General features: G+C 37.9%; 1 protein-coding gene across 1 annotated transcript; it reads right to left on the reverse strand.

The window, feature by feature from the left end:
• Positions 1-5,153: 5,153 nt before the first annotated feature.
• Positions 5,154-21,398, reverse strand: LOC139715065 (glutaminyl-peptide cyclotransferase-like). Its single transcript, XM_071626691.1, has 7 exons — positions 20,964-21,398; positions 19,329-19,475; positions 14,485-14,769; positions 11,325-11,480; positions 10,385-10,484; positions 7,881-7,994; positions 5,154-5,362 (listed from the first exon to the last, which is right to left on the reverse strand). The coding sequence occupies exons 1-7, from the start codon at positions 21,300-21,302 to the stop codon at positions 5,211-5,213; spliced, it is 1,293 nt and encodes a 430-aa protein (XP_071482792.1). The 5' UTR covers positions 21,303-21,398; the 3' UTR covers positions 5,154-5,210.
• Between the last annotated feature and the right edge of the window lie 445 nt (positions 21,399-21,843).

A 21,843-nucleotide genomic window follows, 5' to 3' on the forward strand; every position in this document is an offset into this window, starting at 1 on the left:
ATCATTTTTTCTCATTCTTGATCTTTTCAAGCGCGATTTCAAACAAGATGTTCGTATCGCTACTGTTACATGTAATATTTGTTAGTCAATTTATTTTGCTATCCATACATTGACTTTCTTGTACGGCCGCGTCATATTTTCTTGCGATATGTGATGTCAATAATACACAAATCATGCACTGGTTGTGTGGATGTTTTATTATACGAGTTAAATGTAAAATCGATGTCTCCTCGGCATCTCGGTTTTGGTCCTTTCTTCCTCACAGTATCAGAATATTGTGGGAATGGGAGAGATTGCTCAAACAAAAACTAAAACACTGGAAATGGTGTGGGTATCATTTTATTACCGATTCCAGTAATCTTTGTCTTAGTTTACCAGCATGCATTTCAAGTCTAGCAGATCCTCTGATTTTAAATAGCGATCAAATCAAGGACATACAAAAAGTCATGTGCGTGCATCATAAGAAAAAGAAAGCTATTTCAGTAAGCTGTTTATGTAGTGTGCTCAAGTTAACATGAAGCGACAAGGTAGAAGGGCCTACTTTCGAATCTGAGTAGGCGTCAAGTGTCATTTATTCATATGTTCCGCATTGAAACAAAGTCATATATGCAAGTCTCAACTCTCAAAATGTTAACATGTGCTTTTGCAACTTTTATATTATATGGTGAAAAAATAGTGATCCGTTGAACGTGGTACAAAGCCACCATGATGATCAATAAATGACAAAAAAGTAGATGGATGTTTTGAGTTGTTATTTTGTGGTCACGAGAGTAACCAATATATTGATCGTTGATGTAGGTACAATGTAATTATATGAGAATTGGCAGGTTATGTTCAGAGGCTTCACACCACGTAAGTAACTAAGTTTACTAAGTCTTCCATACTCAATAATGAATTGAGGCAGAAACATACATTTCCTTCCTTTTTTTTATAATCCAAGACACATATTATGAAATTTACATGCGGTATTCCACCTTCTAGCTTTAGATGAATGAAATTTGGTTGTGACATTTGGCCATAGGGGAAAAAAATAGTTTGGCTGAATTTGATCGTAGCATAGATTGAGTTTGGCCATGAAGACTAGAAGGGCCACCAAAACATATAATTTCCGTTTTAATGGTGGCTCTGAACCAATGGGCCACCGCCATTGTCAAATCTTGATATTTGATATATGATATATGATATATATGAGTGGAGAGTTAGCACTTTTAGCGCTGGTTGGAAATGATGTATCCAGAGGCCAGGGTAATAGTCTGTGAAGCGCATTGAGATACTTAACAAGTGTGAAATGTGCTATATAAAAACTAGCTATTATATATATATATATATATATATATATATATATATATATATATATATATATATATATATATACAGTGTGTCCCACAAAAAAATGCTAATGGAACTGGGTATGGGTATAATGGGTTTAATATTAAAATTATAACATTATATTTTTTACATCTTTATACCCGTAAACTACAATTAATTTTCTACAGCTGGATGAAATTTTATGAGATATGGTCCAATAATCACAAAGATATAAGCATTTTTTCATTACACATCAGGAAACCTCTCTATCCAAGTTTTGTATTAAGTAGTGTGTGTAGTCAGGTTCGGCTAACAAGATTTGTTATCTATTCAAGTGGTGCAAATTATATCTTTTCACGTTCAGTCACGGGCATATATCTGCAAGGATTTTCTTTTGTTTAGGACTTGGGGATGACCTATTCATTCATCCCTCTCTGATGAATAGAAATTCTTGAATATTTACGCCCATGCGTTGAGCGAAACACGACAAAATCTGATCGAAATCTGAACAGTGTACACGATGAATTCGAGGAAGAATTCAATCAACGAGCACCTTGCAAGGCGACAATACTCATAAATGTGCTCAAATACAGGGAAACGGGTGCAAGCAAAAACCTTAACAAAGGCAGATCGGGGAGAAGAGTTAACAGTTCGAACACAAGAAAACATTGACATGGACCACGTGAGGCAAAGCCTCATTCAAGAACCCCAAAAAAGTTGCAGGAGAAATAACGTTCCACACGTGATTGGACTACATACTTCATTCAATGTAATAATGAAACTTGGATTGAGAGTTTTCTGATTAGTGCTGAAAGAAGGCTCATATCTCTGTGTTCAGTAGACCATATCGCATATAATTTCAGCCAGTTGTATAAAATAAATGCTATACCTTTACGATTACAAAATTATATACAATATGATTTGGTAATTTTCAAATTATACTCATTTAGAGTGTCATTAGAATTTTTTGTGGGACATGCTGTGTATATAAACATATACATTTATATATATATATATATATATATATATATACGTGTTGTATATATATGCACATATATACACACACATGCATTAACCCTATTCCAACTGGGGGGGTCAAATTGACCCCCCCCCCCCTTGACATTTCGCGCCACGATTCCGCAACGCGCACAGATTTTGCCGCGTCGTCACATGACTTTTTTCATTGAAGTCTCCCGCATATTTTGAGACCAAATTTGCCCTGTTCTGAAGTTACATAATGTTTTGCATATGCATGTCAACCCAAAAATGGCTAAAATTCATGATATCGTGTGCAAATCCAATGCAAATTGTGTTTTTTTGTTAAATTGATATGAATTAGATTATTTCAACTTTAAACCATTGAAATTAATCAATTCTAATGTAGATAAGCTTGAAAAAGTGCCTGCAACAAATTTTGGCAAAAAAACAATAGAAAACAAGAGGTCGAAAAAACAGTAAAATACATAGGAAATTAACAAAACAATAAAAATCAAAAGAAATAGATTTTGATTTCGCTATTTTTTTACAAGAAAATTGTTTGATGTGTCTTGAGGAACTCTGACACAAAAATTTAGGGATCCTTCAGTCATTCTAATGGAATTATAAATGAAAATATGATTTTGCATAATTAATTCACAAAAAATAGAAAGCCAATATTTTTCTTTTGTATGACCATGTAATCTTGTAGTTGACATCCGACTCTATCTTCAGGCAAAATTTTGCGGCGATCGCCGGCCGAGATCTGAAGGGGGGGTCAAATTGACCCCCCCCCCCCTCCCAGTAAAAACTTGGTCTCAAATAGCCCAGTTAGAATAGGGTTAAAATGTAATGATTGTCAAAATCAGAATTATAAATTCACCTAATGTCACCATCAGAAAAGAAAAAAAGTATCACTGCACAATAGGTATGAAGTCATTCAAAAACTAGAGGAATCTGATATCATTTTATTGATGAAAAATAATTCACAAAAGCTCAGATTGTCCCAGTCATATGGTACAGCCGCGTGTGCCCCATTTTTGTTATGCACAATACGTGAGAAATCAGGTCGGTATAAGGATAGCTTGAACGGAAAAGAACCCTATTAATATTCATCAAAGAATGGGAAGGATTTTACATCACTCCAATAGTCTACAGCAGGGGCATACTGCTGTTTCTTGCAGTTTTCATAATGTGAACTCTTTAGCACAATACTCGAGTATATCTATGAAAGACGTTGTATCAAATGCCCATAATTGTTGGCATTATAGGAATGAACATATTAATGTGATATTTATCTACCTCTGTGCTTAATAAATGTTATTTAATTCTTAAAATTCTAATAAACTGGTAATAAACTTCCATCTTCTCTCCAGTTCCAACAATTCATGATCAGATGTCGCACATTATTTTCATTCACACCATCACCAAGATAAGTACAGACAAAGGAATCACCTTCAACTCACAGGATGAGAACCCAGTACAAATATTTTCAATTATCACACTTGCGCTGTAATGTACCATTCAGCAAATTCCAACATTCTGTACGAGAAAATTACAATAGACATATCTGAAATGGAAATGATTTGAAGTGTCTAGATTTAAAGTACATGAACATTAATTTAAAGTGCCTAGAGTGTCTAGACATGCCCGTGAAGGCTGAGCTCCCTGTATTGTATGTTATACCACATGATTATCGAACCTCCTTACTAACTTCTATCTCATTTTATACACAATATGCTTTTATCGTTAATGAGGATTTTACCATACTCTACCCCAGTTTTACAACTCTGCCACTATGAGATTTACATGATTCTGAGATTTTACTTGTCTGACATGTAAACTAAACTATAGCCCAACAAACCCCAAAATGAATAATATAGACTCCAAGAGAAAACAGATTGTCAATTCCACAGACCTGTGCATGCTGTCATGTCACCTACATAGTGTTTTTGCCACTCTTCCCTACAGGAACAGATTTAACACAAAAGATACTTTCCCGCACATTGCAACAACAAAAAGAAAAAGAAAAAAGCAGCAATATAAAGATACCTATTTACACTTAAAATTGCACCGTATAACTTGCCTCTTTGTATTATCAGATTGCGATAAATCTCTCCTTTTTGTGCAAAGAAATAATAAAATTGATAAAAATCCTACAAGCTGCAGACTTTTACTCTGACATATCACTTTTGCACAGCCCATTAAGTAGATTTAGCAAAAACATCTTGGAAACACAAAAACACTCATTGATAAAGGTAGCTGACCCTTTTTACCAAGACCTTTCTACTTTCCCTTATATACTATCTACATGTAGCTTTAGAAATGACTTGCCCAATATCGTATTTAGGCTACTCTGTCTCTTTTTCTTTTTCACATAAAGTGATAAAATGAGTCTTAACTATTTTTTATGAAATGTGCTTTCTTTGAATCATGAAGGCATCTTCTGGCTACTGTGTAAGATCTGAGTATAAATAATCAAGTACATAAAACAAAACTTGTTTTCTTTATCATACAAGATGGGTTATATCAGCTGGTTATGATAAACTGTTTTTTACAAAAGATTCTGCAACAAAATACACACAGGGTTACTACAAGAAGCACTCTCGGTACAGGAGGATGCTAACTACTAGCTCTTTTCAATGAGCTTTCAAACCATCTTTCATTGATGAGGAAAATGTAATTTTTGACATACCTGTTGCATTGTAAGTATGAATTGAATACTTTGGATACGTAAAGGGATAAATCTTAGTATACAGATTCAAACAAGCCTGTCTTCTTCTATACAATTGCCCCCCCCCCCCCCCCACACACACACAGAGAAATGACGGGTAACCTTTAACCTGAACGTAAACTGGTGTTACTGCAAATGAAATATGAGCCCTGTGGAGATGCTGGAACAGAACTTGTGTTTTGGGAGCTTTGCTCTACACCAGCAGGCTTAGATACTCTGCTACAAACACATGGAGGATCTTGCTGAGGTTCTGGATGGTGGCGTCATCCAAGGCAGCTGCGTTATCCTGCATGGTGTGCCACACGGACGGAAACGGGCTCGGAATCAGGTGCAGAATTCGCACCCCTGTGGTCAAAGGGAAACAAAGTGGCCAAGCATGTCAGGGATCATCATAGCAAACTCATGCACAATGAGAAAACAAACAAACAAACATGTACGAGGTGACAACCGCTGGATGCTAGGTAAAGAAATGAATCCATATGTGCTCTGCAGGTATGTTAAACATCTGTATTTGGTTTGATGGTCAAATCTTTCAGATTCTATACTGGGGACTAGAACATTACAGGATGAGAGCACAGGAAGTTGTTCAGCTGCCCATAAAGTAAGAAAGAGCTTCAGTTGTTATTTCCCACTTTGGGATACAGGAATTGTGCAGCAAGAACATTATGTAATGTACAGTTTGAATAGTTCTTAGTCACAAGGTCTGTCTGAACTGACGCTTGCCAAGAACAGATGTGTGAACATTTGGTTGTTTCAGTGTACGAGGTGTGTTAGAAAAGTTCCAGAACTGGAGTCATAAAAGATTTATTTCAGACCCAAACTTTAAACTAAGAGGTTTCACCTTCAAAGTAATCGATTTGAAATATGTAACTTTGATCTTAGCTCTCTGCAGCCATCAGATTTTTTTCTGCATAATTTTATATACACATCCTCTGTTTCAGGTCGTTCAGCAATGAGCACAGAGCAACGAACAAACTTGACATTTCTGGTACAGTTGGAGAAAACTCCATTAGAAGCGCTGAGATTGCTTCAGCAAGTGTACTGAGATGAGACGATGTCACGCACACGTTTTTGAGTGGTACAAGAGGTTTAAAGAAGGACGAGAGGACATGGAAAATGACCCCAGGAACAGAAGGCCCTCAACGACCAGGACTGAGGTGAACATTGAATGTGTCAGGCAGATGGTGAGTGGCGATCGTCGGCTGACTGTTCGAATGATGGCAAATGAGCCTGGCATGAAACTTGCATGCATCGATTCTTCTGGTCATCACTCAGGAATTTTGGCACCATCTTTGCGCAGATTTTCCGCAAGTCCAGATCTACAGTGAGAATCTTCCAGACGCTGTCCTGATTCATGCCAAGCTCATTTGCCATCATTCAAACAGCCAGCCGACAATTGCCATGCATCATCTGCCTGACATGCTCAATGTTGACCTCAGTCCTGGTTGTTGAGGACCTTCCACTCTTGGGGTCATTTTCCATGTCCTTCTTTAAACCTCTTGCACCACTCAACATCATGTGTGCATGACATCGTCTCATCTCCGCACACTTGCTGCAGCAGTCTCAGCACTTCTGAGGGAGTTTTCCCCAACTGTACCAGAAACCTCAAGTTTGTTCGTTGTTCTGTGCTCATTGCTAAACGACCTGAAACAGAGGATGTGTATATAAAATTACTGGTATGTAGAAAAAAAATCTGATGGCTGCAGAGAGCTAAGATCACAGTTACATACGCTAGATAGATTATTTTGAAAGAGAAACCTCTTAGTTTAAAGTTTGGGTTTGAAATAAATCTTTTACGACACCAGTCCTGGAACTTTTCTGACACACCTCGTATTTGACACTGCTTGCCTAACCTGTTGAGGACAGTTTGATTTTGCTACAACATGCATTTCCCATAGACGCTTGCCCGAGTATACTCGGGACTTGTCCTCAACGGGTTAATAATTGTGAAGAGTCTGCATTGCATGCACTGACAAGGCATTATGGTCTTCTGTATTGTGTGATTTTATGGATGTACTTTACACACATACATAAAAACAAATAAGCATACAAACTACCCCCCCCCAAAAAAAAAAAACCCAAACAAACAAACAAACAAAACAAAACAAACAAACACTAACACTGCTCAGCATAGACATGGAAATCAACTTCTTCAAAACATTGAATTGAAAATCTTGTACGTCGGAACATATCTTTTGTGGTCAACTGCCAGGAAAGTGACCACTAAAAATGCAACATCCAGGTGCAGAGGCATGTTATGTCATATATTATTCACAAAACAACACCTGAACCTGCCACCTGTCAAAAAGTTGGTCAAATATTGAATTTCCCCCGACAGGCACTGATGCCAAAAGATTTGAGTGTGTTTTCAATGCACCTTTGGCATATACTTTCTAAATTAGGGAGATAGAATGACCTTGTTTGCAGCAAGCTTCAAGGTTAATCTAGTGTTTCCTTCAAAATGAGAAAGAACTTAATGTTCATTACTATTACTTTTCACGAGTAAAATACTTTAATACACCCACAAACACATTGTATGTCACTAAATTGATTTATCAGATGAAGAAAGTAAAGCTTCTTTTTTACAGGATGATCACACACTGACATTTCTGATGGCATGCTTTAACTTACTGCAGTATGTAAAAGAGTGTTAGTAATGTTTAGTGTTAACTAGAAATAATATCGTACTAGCACAAAGTTTCACACAAAAACAAAATCAATTAGTTTCAGTATTTGGATTTGCTGTACACATTTTCTAGATTTGTATGTGTGCATGCCTGTGCATTTGTGTGTGTATGTTGATGGAGCATTTGAGTAGCTATTCTCAGGGAAAAAAAAATCAAATAAGACGAGTGATACAAACCTTTTTCTAGGAACGGAATGTGATCATCTTGTATGCCTCCACCAAATCTCTGATTGCCATTGAAATAGTTTCGGTTGTAACGAGAAGTCAACTTGGCTCTCTTCAGCCGTTGTTCTGGAAAGAAGAAATGAAAAGAAGACAAATCTATCATATCACATGAAAAATACAAATTAATTTCTTTGCTTAAATTTTCTGATGATATATCAGAAAATATATATATGACAAGTGAAACTGTGACAGGCAGTCCAAAGACTACATGCATTTAGGCTTGTCTGGTGAATAAAATAATTCTACTCTCAAGTGTTCAGACATTTCATTACACGAGGAAAATGGTTAACTCTGTTTCATGCTACTGAAGCAAAATTTATCCCCATTAAATGTATAAGATTTAAACTGTGCAGATAATGGGTACACGGAGCAAACAGTAAATCCCCAACAAATTTCTTGTCAGTTAAAAAAAAAAAATCGAAAGAAGCTACAATATATTGTCATGTGAGTTACGTCCTACTCTAGCTCTTTATGTGCGACGTTCGCACGCCTGACTCAGTCGTTGGCGTGCCAACTTCTCATATTCTGCTCAAACGCACAAACCCGCCCAAACCGATCAATAAATCGCCAAATGTCACAATACAATGAAAGCGTTTCTTGCGGGTCAGTTCCCGTCACACGTAGCTTGAATTTTGTGTTGTGATTGATTATCAACCGGTGTTCCTTGCTGGATTTGAAAGTACATTCCTGGTTTCTGTCTGTGTTTTTAGTGCAAAAATCATGCCTCTAAAACAATGCAGCTACTGTTATTTTGAAAGAAAATGATCATAGATTTGCCAATGCAATTTACATCAAAGCAAAGCTAGACATTTTCTGTACAACTTTGCTCATTACATGTCGAGGGTAACAAAAAATCTGCGAAAGTTACATGGATTTCAAACACAGAATGTTTTCCCAAAGCAGTACTTCGATGATGTCTCAAAATAACGTGGCACACCGGGGGTTCACACCATGGCACGTAAAGAGTTAACAGAGCCTTTCAAACAAGAGTTACCGCAACAACGTACGAGCAGCATCCAGGAAATCTTTATTACCCTGCCTATTAAAACAGTCCCTGCAAAATGTTGCTCAGACATTGTCGCTGTCACTTTGCCAAATTGTACCCTTACTCTGACCAGCTAGGGTAATTGGGGCGACATTACCCAGACAACCATTCTATTAGAACACAACTGCAGTAACATTCCTCTGAAACACTCAGCATGCATGTTGAACACTGCAGACAGAAAATGATTGGCATGCCGTGCGCCTATCATGTGCATGGATTGTAACCACTGATCTCTATGTAGTTGAGATCAATGATTGTAACCATGTTTCATTTACCAACACGATTGCCTCCCTAGATGTGCACAATCTAGAACAATAGGCAGTGCTGGCCGGTGGGCAGGTTAGTCGCATCAGCGGACACACCCCCTTCACGGAAACCTACCCACAGAAGGTTTTCGGTGTGTGTGTTTACCCCTCGCTCTTTCCTGTGATTTTATTGCCCGACGCTAGGAATTTCGTTCTCCGCATGTTGTCGCGACATTGTCTCAGTAAGGTCTGTTTAAATGGGGCTTTCGACTACTCCAGCAGCCAAAATGCAAAATGTGCAGCGAGCCATTCAGCCATCTAACTGCATCAGCTGGATGCAGCCGACTGTTGAGCAAATCATGAGTCACACTATGGTAGAAGAAAAAAAAACACATAATTTTTCTCTTGTGCTATTACAACACAGCCTTATTTCTTTTTTCAATGCAAATGGAAGGGGCAACTATCAAGATTTGACATAAAGTATATGGTTTGAGTTTCTACAAAGTATAACCGAGGAGGTTAAAGAGATGGAGTTCCAACTGTCTATAATCATTACAACAGCTGTCAGTTTTCTACGGATGCACAAAAGAATTCCACAGGCGCACTTGTGCCTCTACTGACTAGGGTTTGATGCTACCATCTTTCTGAGCAATCTGCCGATTTATTTTGAACCCGAACACATTGTTCAGTATATTTTGCTTGTTTTTTCATTAAATCAAATGGGCATTTCCACAGTAAAAGGGTACATTTCAGGGATGTTGCTTTATTTTCAGGTTCCAATGTGCATTACACCAAATACAATACAGTGTACCATCTTTGAGATAGAAAAGATTATCACAGCTCTAAAATTCTATTGAACATTGTGTTTTATACCATTTATAGACTTAGTGTGTAACATTAAAAATGTAACAGTCGGCATGGGAAAAATACTTTACTGTCCTAAAGACAAGACAATTTTCCTCGAAGAGAGATTCAGTTGTCTTCCTATCTGTGAGACAAATCTAGTTTGGCACATTGTTTGAGTGGCAGCATCAAACATGGGATCAAAGGAAATAAGACTGTTGTGACTCCATCTCTTGAACCTCCTTGGTATAACACCATAAGTCTCTCCTCTAGAAGAAGCTTGGCAGTTAATATTTGATGACTATCTTTATCATGGAGCTTACCTATGTTGGCCATGCGATTGTACCAGGTACTGGTTGACCTGAAAAAGTTGGGGATGCTTGGATTTCTGGCCCCCAGTAAATCCAGCAAAATAAACATATCCTGGGGAAAACGATAAAAAACAAACATATATAAATACATAAGGCACAGTAAGATGGTGAAGCAAACAACAATGTGTATTTGAACTACACATACCACTACAGATGCTACATTATAATTTCTACCATAATTTTGGTACATTTTTAAGACAACATCAGAAAAGAAACTAACAAAATAAATGCAGGCTTGATTAGATTACAAATAATGATATGGCTGCTTGTCCATTTCACTGTCATCACTCAAACTGACAACTGACAAGAAAGCACATGAATTGGACAAAGCTGCATTAGAGAGTGATATGAACAATAGCATCTAACCCACCACCACGAAGTTTTGCAAACAATATCTAGACACTTTGTTTCAATGGAGAATAAGTTTCAGCAAAATTTAAGCATGATATCCTGACTAAGACACATACAGAGATATACATGCACACATAACATACAATATAGACCCAAAGAGTGATAGTATTCGTTACTCATTATCTGTTTGCATGCCACCCAAAATTGGCTTTAACAATTCTTGTGCTGGGGAAGGTTTGAAACAATAAGCCCATCTCTGGTTAGTGGGGCTCAAGTCTTGGGTCCCTTGGGGGCACTGTCCCTATATGACCAACTTTAAAGATCTCCTTCCTCTAAGAAGCACTACCTCTGAGTTGGTTTGATACCCATCTTCATGTTTCAAGGAGACCAAAATATAAGATATGACAAAGGAATTACACAAGGGGGTCAACGACCAAAATAGTTCATCATCGTGTAAGCTGAATGCATTGCTTCTTTGTGGACAGTAAATGATTGTATGCCATCTTGCAAGTGGTAGCTGCATTGAGGTTTTGTGTGTTACCATTCCATGGAGCAGATTTGTATTCTGAGCTCCGGGCGGATGGGCTGTGAGGGACATCTTCTTTGCCAGGTGTCGTGCCCCGTATATTGAATCTTTAGAGGTCCACCTGACGAAGGCTTCTTCACCGTCAAAGAAGATGAGTTGAAGTGTCACAGGCTGTGAGAAAAAAAATAAAGCAGAAAGACATTAGCAATCAGAAAATTAAGAAAAGTATTTCATGTCAGTTCTGAAAACACATAAATTAATCGCAGGTCCCTTAACAGGGAATTCTGAACCATTTTATTAATAGTCTGAAAAGAAAGAGTTAATATTACATGCACGTAAGTGAAGAAACTGATCAAATTGAATGAAAAGTAATGAAGTTAAGAAATTTGCGAGATTCTCTAGTTTTAATAACAATAATAATAATATCAATTTATATCGCGCTAAATCCACTCTGTAGAGTGCTCAAAGCTCATACATACTATAATTACCCTGGTCTCTGGATACATCATTTCCAACCAGCACTAACAGTGCTAACTCTCCACTCCCTGGGGAGCATTCCAGCCAGTCGCCATTTCACAGGCGCACACATACTGATCAACCAACATAAGCTTTCACATCCTACCGGGTACCCATTTGTACTCCTGGGTGGAGAGCAGCAATGTGGATAAAGTGCGCCTTGCTGAAGGGCAAATGTGTCGGGCTTTGTGGGGCTTGAACCCACGAATCTAAATCACGCTCACGCGATTCAGAAACGTGCGCCCTTATCCACTCGGCCACGACACCTTGTTTTGGCAAAACAATTCCTGAACAGCTGATATGAACAAGCAAATGAGTGAGCTGAATTGTATGTCATCACTTCACAATTTTTCTTGACTGTATAAAAAAAAAAGATGAAAATTAATTTTTCTGCTATAAAAGTGTCAAACATAATGATATTCCTGTCTTAAATAACTTCAAAATAATGGTCAGTCAAATATATTAGGATTTGAGAATAAGGCATTATTCAGTTCATGTGTATGGAAAAAAAGATATTTCCAGAGTTTATGTACAAACTATATGGCAAGTAGTGTTCCGATGACATTATCAACTACCTATTTGCATTGTTTGTATAAATTAGCAAAACTTTACAATTTGATATTTTTCCAAATTTGTATCCAATTTTGATCAAATCTTCATTGTTGTGCTTGTAAAATGTTACTATTTCTTTCAGACAAGGTCCAGCTTTACCCTGTTGTGTGTGTGTTCTACACAGAGCATTTTCATCATACATCACACCTGGCTCTTTGCCAATACAACACTAGTGCACAAGGAAATTTCTGCCATTATATGCTAATGCTTGTAAACCACGTAATGAGTGCAGCTGTCATTTCTTACAGAACATACACAAGGCAAGTGCCATAATGTGTCTCGCCCATTCCCGTACAAGAAATTGTACGCGGATGGGATATAACAGATTAAAACAAAGAGATATAACAGATAAAAAGAGATATAAGAGGGTAAAGATTTATGGCAAAAAAAAAAAAAAAATGTGCCACAGAAACTTAACATTGGGCCCTTAAAGTTTGTTGACCCCTGCCTGTGACCTTTGTCCTTGTGGTGACCTTTGACCTTGTGGTGACCATCCACTCCCCAAGGGACATCTAATATCCAAGTTTGGTCACAAACGGACCTACGGATCAAAAGTTATGACCTATGACAGAAACGCGCCATAAAAACTTAAACATTGGGCTCTAAAAGTTCGTTGACCAATGCTTGTGACCATTGACCTTGTGGTGACCATCCACTCCCCAAGGGACATCTACTATCCAAGTTTAGTCACAAATGGAGTTATGGATCAAAAGTTATGACCCATAATAGAAACGCGCCATAAAAACTTAACATTGGGCTCTAAAAGTTCGTTGACCCCTGCTTGTGACCTTTGACCTTGTGGTGATCATCCACTCCCCATGGGACATGTACCATCCAAGTTTAGTCACAAATGGAGTTATGGATCAAAAGTTATGACCCATAATAGAAACGCGCCATAAAAACTTAACATTGGGCTCTAAAAGTTTGTTGACCCCTGCTTGTGACCTTTGACCTTGTGGTGATCATCCACTCCCCAAGGGACATCTACCATCCAGGTTAAGTCACAAATAGAGTTATGGATCAAAAGTTATGACCCATAGTATAAATGCGCCATAAAAACTTAACATTGGGCTCTAAAAGTCCGTTGACCCTTGCCTGTGAGCTTTGACCTTGAGGTGACCTTCATATATTATAAAATGTGAAACCTTGTATGACCCCTCTTCCCACGAAGTTTGATTGCAATTGAAGCCCAGAGTAAAGAGTTATTGAAGTTTTTGTAGCGTTACAGACGGACGACGGACGGACAGACGCCGCAGGCGATCCCTTAGTCTCCCCACACCTCCAGTGGGCTCTACAAAAACCAGCTGTTTCATTGCTAAATCATATTCATATAGTTTTCATTTTACTAAACAGACTTTTTTCCCATTGATGTGGTCAATGCTACAAGTGTATTTGTCTACTGCAAAACCAGCAGCTGCAACAATTAAGTTTAAATATATGCTACAAGTGTATTTGTCTACTGCAAAAACCAGCAGCTGCAACAATCAAATTTAAATATATTTTCAACAGCCTTTGTTGTATGTATATTGGCCCCATCCACTTACAAAAACAAACAAAAAAAAACATAATAGAAAAACAATACTAGCTGAAAAATGCTCTGCACATGAGATGTTTGCACAATTGTTACTCAAGTAGATTACCTAACTTGCTTCACAGTTGATTTTGAAATTAGTTGCAAGTCAAATTTTCTTTGTCAAAAAAATTTCTACATCTCAAATGAAGCTTTCAGAAGGCTCTATGAATAAAATAAGTTTGTTAAGTTCTCTACATAGATACAGTTTTCAAATCTCAAACTATCTACCATATAAATAAACTATTGAATTGAATATTGAATTGCTATTGTTATCTCTGGCACATATATTCTGGCACATTTTCTGTTGCACGATACTGTTTGTTTTTTTTAACATTGATTTGCTAGGTCAAAGATATTTGGTATATCATTGTGAGAACTACACTATAAAATGCATACAGCCAGTATTAACATCTTTAAAAAATTCTAACATTGATCAGATTCTTTTTTCCTTTTTTTTTTTTAAAAACCACTCACAGGGTTGGTGGCATTTGCCTGCTTCAGTGAGTTGTTGAGCATCCTAGCCAAGTAGAGAATCTGGGCACAAGGTAGGGCGGAGTCTGTGGCTCCGATGAAAGTGCCTTCGCTCTCGGGGTAGTACTTGCTGTCATAGTGGCAGGCCAGGACCAGGCGCCGCTTCACATTTGGGTTGGCCGTGGCAATGATGTTGGTGAAGGACTTCTGGCCGTAGGGAGTCTTGTCTCTGAAGGTATTCAGCTCCACATCCCAGCCACCAAGGTTCGCTAGCTTACCAACAATGTGCTGCAAAGGGTGGGGTAGAGTAATGTGTTACTAATCAGTGTACGCTTGACATGACTCAACTGAAAGGGGTGGGGGTGAATTACAAGGTTCTATCCTCTGCTATTGTTAGACAGTTTGAAAGCATGACTCACTAATGATCATTTAAACTTTCTTTCTTCTGAAACTTCCTAGTTCTGCACAGGAGATAAACATTAAAACAAATTACAATCTACACACTTGTGACATTCCCACTAGAGTGACATTCCCACTAGAGAATTACAACCAAGGGTGCATTCAGTCCGAATTTTTTTCAAAAGCATGGTAATGCAAACGACGGTGTACCATGAGTTAGAACTGAACACTCCCCAGCTGAACCCTGCCAGACTGAACTGAGTCAGCAATCATATCATGGTGGACCATCTTGCAATGTGGTCTAGAGTGTGTAAGAGCAAACTGCACAGAGCAACAAAATGGACTGAACACAAACTTGCCAAGTGTACTGTGCCGCATTGAGTTTGTATACAATTTACATTGATACATGGATCAGTAAGAATTGTAGCATTTACTTCTTCTGTTGTAATTATCTCATTAGTACATGTACTTTTTGATAAAGTTCAGTGTCATCATTATTGTACGCATGCACTGTATGTCTCGAGTGTTATCTCTCCTCTTCAGAGCTATGAACGTCTTTGTTTGAAGCCATTATTATCATTATTGAAGGTTTAAATACGTTTTGAAAGTTTGAAAGATTGAAAGATAAAGTTTGAAAGATAAATACATATATTTACTAGCGAAACTACATGAATTGCAAGTTGGAAAATGAACAAATGAATATGATGAATAAATGATAATAAGTTTCTGTTTGTTATTCATCTCCACTGACACATACAGTTTTCACTCTACTATCTTATAGGCCTACATAACTAAGTAATGTACTCCGGTAATATATGGGGAATTGGTTCTGTCAAATAAGCTTGATACAGTCATGAATGATTTGTTTGAGACATATGATGGAGAAGAAGGGCTTGAAATGTCACAAACATATCCACAATACAACAATCTTCAGTTTGCTTCCAAGTTTGCTTCCTGGCACTGAATTACTGGTGTGTGGCCATGTCTTGTGTTGTTCATATGCATTCTACAGCGACTACTGCATTTAACACAGGTTCTGTACATACTTGATGTGAGTGGGGATAATATCATCATCCCTGGGGCTGGTGTTAGTCTACAGGCAAAAAGCATAATTGCCTATGTGAAAAGTGGAGTTTAGTTCAGCAGATGATATTCAGCACAGGGACCAACCCTAGCTACCAGAATTATGTCATCTTTTTCAGGTCAACCCACTCACAATCAAGTGATTTTCAAGTTTGGGATTATTGCTGGTTCCAGTGTTGAGATAGCACCAGTGTTAGCACCAGTGCAGTGTTGAGATAGAACATGACATCGTTCAATGTGGAATTTAGATACACTCTGCTATGTACAATGGACTCAAGCCCACAATGAATGCCTCGAGGTCACAACCTATTCTCTACATTCTCCGCTGGTCCTCGCATAGAAATTATTGACACTCGCACAACAAAGAAATGAAATATGCATGTTTGTACATGGTGATGAATACACATGCTCATCAACTGGTATGCATGCTGAAGTATCTGAATTGACTTGTTGGCAAGTTATTTTTCTGTAGAGGAACTACATTTTGACAAACAGAGCAAAATTGTAATCATGGATCAGTGAGCCCTATTATCCCATCTACAGATGCCATTATTGGCCCTTCTGATGATGAATCACATTGTTTGACAAAAAAAAAAAAAATCACTGCTGGGCTAAAATTAGTCTGCATAGTTGGCTGAATACAACACTGTGATATTAAACAATCATCTTAAAAAAAAAAACCTAGATGTGACCATGCATCACAAAACCAACAAAAATTCGCGCACACAGATTTTGTGTAAGGACTCAAAATAGGTGAGATGGGTCAAACTAGTCAATCATATTTTCTGAAAGAGCAAGATTTCCTCTACATCATAGTAAAGTTTGAGATCATAAAACGAATGGGAAATTACATTTTCTGCAGCTGAGCCCTGTTTCATAAAGCTGTTCGTAAAGTTACGAACAACTTACGAGCGACTGGTAATCAGTTCTGATGTGCTATACTTATCAGAATTTCTATAATTCAGCACAAGAACTGATCACCAGTCGCTCGTAAGTTGTTCGTAACTTTACGAACAGCTTTATGAAACAGGGCCCAGCAGCTGGTGCACCTTAGAGTCTCTTTCTTATTTCATAAAAACCCTTTACATATTCTCCATTTTCAGCTCTAATAACTTTTGGAAAGATAATGCTACTGCTTTGAAAGTTGGTATTAGTCATGAATAGAATGTGCTAATGCAGCATGATCAATTTCAGCTTAATCTGATACTTCATTATTTATGCCTTAGAGTTTCACATCCTGTTTTTTTTTTGTCCCATTCATTGCACAGCTAGCACAGCTTGGTAAGATTAAATACTTTACAGCCTCTTTTCTCAATAAACACTTTTCCAGAGTATGTGTTTTCTTTTCAATATCAGGAGAGGTTAGGGGAGTCCATTTGAATTGAGTTATACATCACTTAAAAGCTTAAAGTCCGCTCTTTCAGAATCTGTCCTTCACTAAAAAAAAAATCAATGTTTGGCGACTTTTTGTTTGGTTTTGTGGTGGTCACATATATCCTTAGAAAAACACAATATACAGTGCACTCCCCTTATAACGAACATGGTTATAATGAAATTCCGGTTACAACAAAGTGAAAAATCAGGCCACAACATTATCCGCTTTTATGTATTTTCATTGATTATCTGTTTGGTTATAATGAAATTTGGACATAACAAAAGAAAACTGCCGGTCCCGAGGACTTCGTTATAACAGGAGTCCACTGTACACAGAATTATTTTAAACAAAATTATGCTGACATTAACTCCCTTCAAAGGTACAGTTTACTGTTGGGAGCAGTGATTAAAAAAAAAATGTTCTAGTTCACATTTGATGCATATGTGTATGTCAGTTGTATCACAATACATCCTACCACATAATAAATTTTGTAATAAAGCCTAAAATATAAGGAGATATCACTATTTTTCTCAATAAACCATAACTGTAAACAGTTTATTCTAGAAAGAATCTTATCACATCAGTGTATAACTATTGTTCATATTTCATCTAAGAATTTACTTAACACTGACTATACTGATTAACATTTTCACATTGGTTGTTTTTATCCCCAACTTACATTGTCCATTTCAGAATTATAGCATTTTGAAGCATTGAAGGTGGGTTTTTGTTTCATCTGCAAATTATGGTAAATAATGCCTTTAAAGTTCAATAATACTAGAAAATGATTTGCATTTGTAGCATAAAAATGTAAATGTGGGCCTTACTGAACATTTTTCATATTCCTCTGTCTGTGCTGATATCATAATATCATTATCATAAATTGTTTTCATCAGTAGCACATTTTAATAAACACAACACAATCATCCTGATACTAAACTAATTTGATGCCATCATAATCAAGTATATCAATCACTACAACACAGTAATCCTGACTACATATATTATCATTAAACCGTATCAGGGCAACTACCCCCCCCCCCCTTTAAATACCGATTAGTGATAAGGTTAGAGTAAAGGTTAGGGTTAGGGTTAGTTTTAGGGTATAGTTTGGGATAGGGTTACGATTAGGTTCAGGATTAGGGTTAGGGTCACGGGAAGAGTCCCAGGTAATTGCCCAGGGGGTAATCACAATTATCATTACAAAACTATTTCTCACACCATGCCTATTGCTATCATTATTATTATTGTTAAACATGATTATCACTATTCCCCCTTAACAATTTTGCAATATTGTGTCAGTTTAATTCAAATCTTTCAATCCCACTATATATAAAGGAATAAGTATCTTAAGCTGGTGGTCCTGAGTAAGTTAAAGAGAGAGGCATTCTCTTTCACAGAAAACAACACACTATGTTCCTCACTCTCAAGCCAAACAATCTGTCTCCTTCCCCATAGATGGTCATGCTACTGCACAAAATCCTTCCATTTTATCAAAAATTGCATCCTAACCCTTCCATCCCTTATCAATGTTTAAAATGAACCACACTACCCTCTTTCTTCATTATTCACAATGGCAAGGAGCTTGAGCAAAGATGAGTACTTTGTATGAAAAAGTGAAGTGCTATTTCCATATGACTTTCAAAATTTCAGGAAGACAAGAATTAATTGGGTGACTCAGGAAGAGGTCATACAAGCACTTTTTGATTCCTCTGTTGCTGATTTTGATTAATGTGTGAACTTGGTGAATTACTGAAGTACATGTATAGGTTACTTCATGCAGAAAGTGCACTTACCATCATGACATGCACTTTTCTCCTATCAAGTAAACAGACTGAAGGTCCCAGTGGCCCGTTGTGCAACAAAACTTTACCATCACCTAACCAGCCACCATGGGTCATCATATTCATCATCATGATACCAGTAATCCTAGATCTCCATGATTACCACCATCACTATTATTATCATCACATCCTCATCATGGACTTACATCGCGAGCTTGCTGACTGCCTGTAGTGTCTGGCACCCTGGGTATAAGGAGAGGGGTCAGTTCTTGGTCCTTAAGGCTCTGGACGTTGACCGCATTGGCAACATCTCTCAAGGCTTGGGAGGTTAGGCTGGTGGCACGATGCCTTAGCTGCAGAAAGCACAGTACAAACAGACAAGAAGAGTCCTATTTTAGGGAAGTCATTTGTAATTGGTTGACAAAGCATACATCTCAGCGCCTCAAGCAACAAGTCATTTTCTTAACAACAAAAAGTGAAAAATAGATCACGTTGTGTTAAAATGATAGTGGCATTTGGTGATTTTAGTGCACATCTGGCAATTTTGTCATAATCATTACCTCTGCCAAGGCAGGCTAGGTTATGTTTTCATTAGCGTTGATTTATCTGTTTGCAAAATAAATCTAAAAGTTGTGAATGTATTTCACAATTTTGCCAAGACATTTAGCTGGAAGCTGATGATATAAACAAAAGGCTTCTACATATCAGGAAAGTGGGCAATTTTCAGCATGTGCATATGGGTGAAAATCACCTGCTCGGTGGAGGTCTGCACTTTTTGAGTGTTTTTCTAGCTTCAATATTTATTGCTAACAAGTACATCTGAATGATACCATGATCCACAGAGAAGCTGACACATTTGAGAATGCCATTTCGTTAGTACCTACAGTGTGAAATATCAAAGGCTGATATTTTGACTTCAATCAAAGGAGGTTCATATTAATGCATGACCTCCAACAACTAAGCCCTGGATGGATCATCCACACCATGTTAAAGTAAAACTTCAAATTCCAAAACTGAGTGCTAGTGGGAGAAGTGAGCACTAGCACTAATATTTAGGGGGGGGGGAAGAGAAAAGATTATTTCTTTACTGCTGAGTTCAGCCATTGATACTGCATGCCCATCCCTTGGCCCCTTCACTCCCCACCCCCCCCCCCCAAAAAAAAACCCAGAAAAGCACTCGGAGAGCACAGACCTCCACCAAACAGCTACTTTCCACCGATGATCTTGAGATCAGTGATTTCACCCATACGTATGCATGCTGAAAAATAGCCCGATATCCCAGTATAAAAAACCTTTGTTACATCATAAACCCTCAGCTGCGCGTCGCGCCTCGCCCTATAGCAGAAACTAGACTAGAGCATGCACTTTAGTGCGCGTATGAAAAACTAAAAAATGCGCAGCTTGAACTTCCAAAGTTCATTGACCCTACCTGCCAAAAAATTGAAAATCCTTCATAAAATCCATAAAAATTTCCTGATAACTACTAAAATTTAATTATCTGTTCCTGGCCTTGTGTCATTCTCAACCTTTCCTGCAAGTTTCATATTCCAAATCCGTGCTCAACTTTTTGAGTTATTTTGCATGTACAAACAAACAAACAAACAAACAAATCAACGGTAATGAAAACATAAACCTCCTCCCTTTTTGGCGAAGGTAAATATCCATCAAAAAGCTGTTGCCCTAACTTTTAGCTAGAACTTGAAGCGAACTTAACTGCTACAGTGCTAGTCATGTGTGCAATAGAAGCAGGGACCATAAAAAGTAACTGTTTTGATTTGGTGCAACGTAAACATTTAAATAGAGGTTGATCAAATGGCGATTGTCAAAGGTTAATAACATACAAACACTTCTTCCGTTGAAAGGCCATAAGCAGGGTCCTTCTTCCACAATTCAGCAGGAGCGTCCTGTTCATTTGACGAAGAATCACTCGACGCTTGATTACTTATCGACACAAGCACTATCCCCGTGATTACAAGCAGCACGATACAAGCACCGACACCGAGTCCAAAGATAAGCCGAAGACTCGGGCGAGAGGAGCGCTTGGGTGCCGTAGGCTGCTCTGTCATTAGGCTGGCGCTATCCGACATAGTACCGTCCTCAAACATATCCATCTGTCTCATTTTTGAGCCCCTTCCCGCCTTCGACTTCGCTATCTTCCTCTTTCCATTTCTGCTAGCCATACATTCGTGCCAAATCTGCCCTCAGAAGGTCCTCTAATACGTCATATCCTAGATTTCATACTGCTGTTGCTATTCAACGACACATGATTCACGCTCAAACAGGATTTACGTTGTGTGATAAACAGACACGTTGTACAGACAGGCTAGGCGTAACTCGTTAGAGCTGAGAGGGTACTTACACTGTACATTGTAGTATGCATGCCCGCAACCGCAGCACGTACACGAACACGCCACGAACACACACCACCCACTTATACATGTGTAATTTGTACGTCAATATCACGGTCTCACTATCAATTTGATGTCTCACTATCTATTTGTGTATTTCTTCTTCTTCTTCTGCCTCCTATTTAGCTCAGTAGACGATGTCATGGACCATGTACATGCCCAGGAAAAGTTTTTTTTTGAAGTACAGGTAGGGAATACGAGAAGGCTTTTTGTTGTTGTTGTTGTAATGTTGTTGATTCGTGTTCTAGAAGGGTATTGGAGTAAATTTAGCTTGGTTACCACCTGGGCAACCTTAGGCAACTTTTTTATTAGC

This window comes from Diadema antillarum, unplaced genomic scaffold (genome assembly GCF_040938485.1).
Source record: "Diadema antillarum isolate AM-2024a unplaced genomic scaffold, OU_Dant_1.0 scf00000046, whole genome shotgun sequence".
NCBI lineage: Eukaryota > Metazoa > Echinodermata > Echinoidea > Diadematoida > Diadematidae > Diadema > Diadema antillarum.

Coding starts and splice junctions, on each gene's coding strand:
- LOC139715065 (XM_071626691.1), bottom strand. CDS start 21,302: ATGGCTAGCAGAAATGGAAAGAGGAAGATAGCGAAGTCGAAGGCGGGA. Junction 14,770..19,328: donor GCAGTCAGCAAGCTCGCGAT/GTAAGTCCATGA, acceptor CACCCTTTGCAG/CACATTGTTGGTAAGCTAGC. Junction 5,363..7,880: donor CATTCCGTTCCTAGAAAAAG/GTTTGTATCACT, acceptor CTTTGACCACAG/GGGTGCGAATTCTGCACCTG.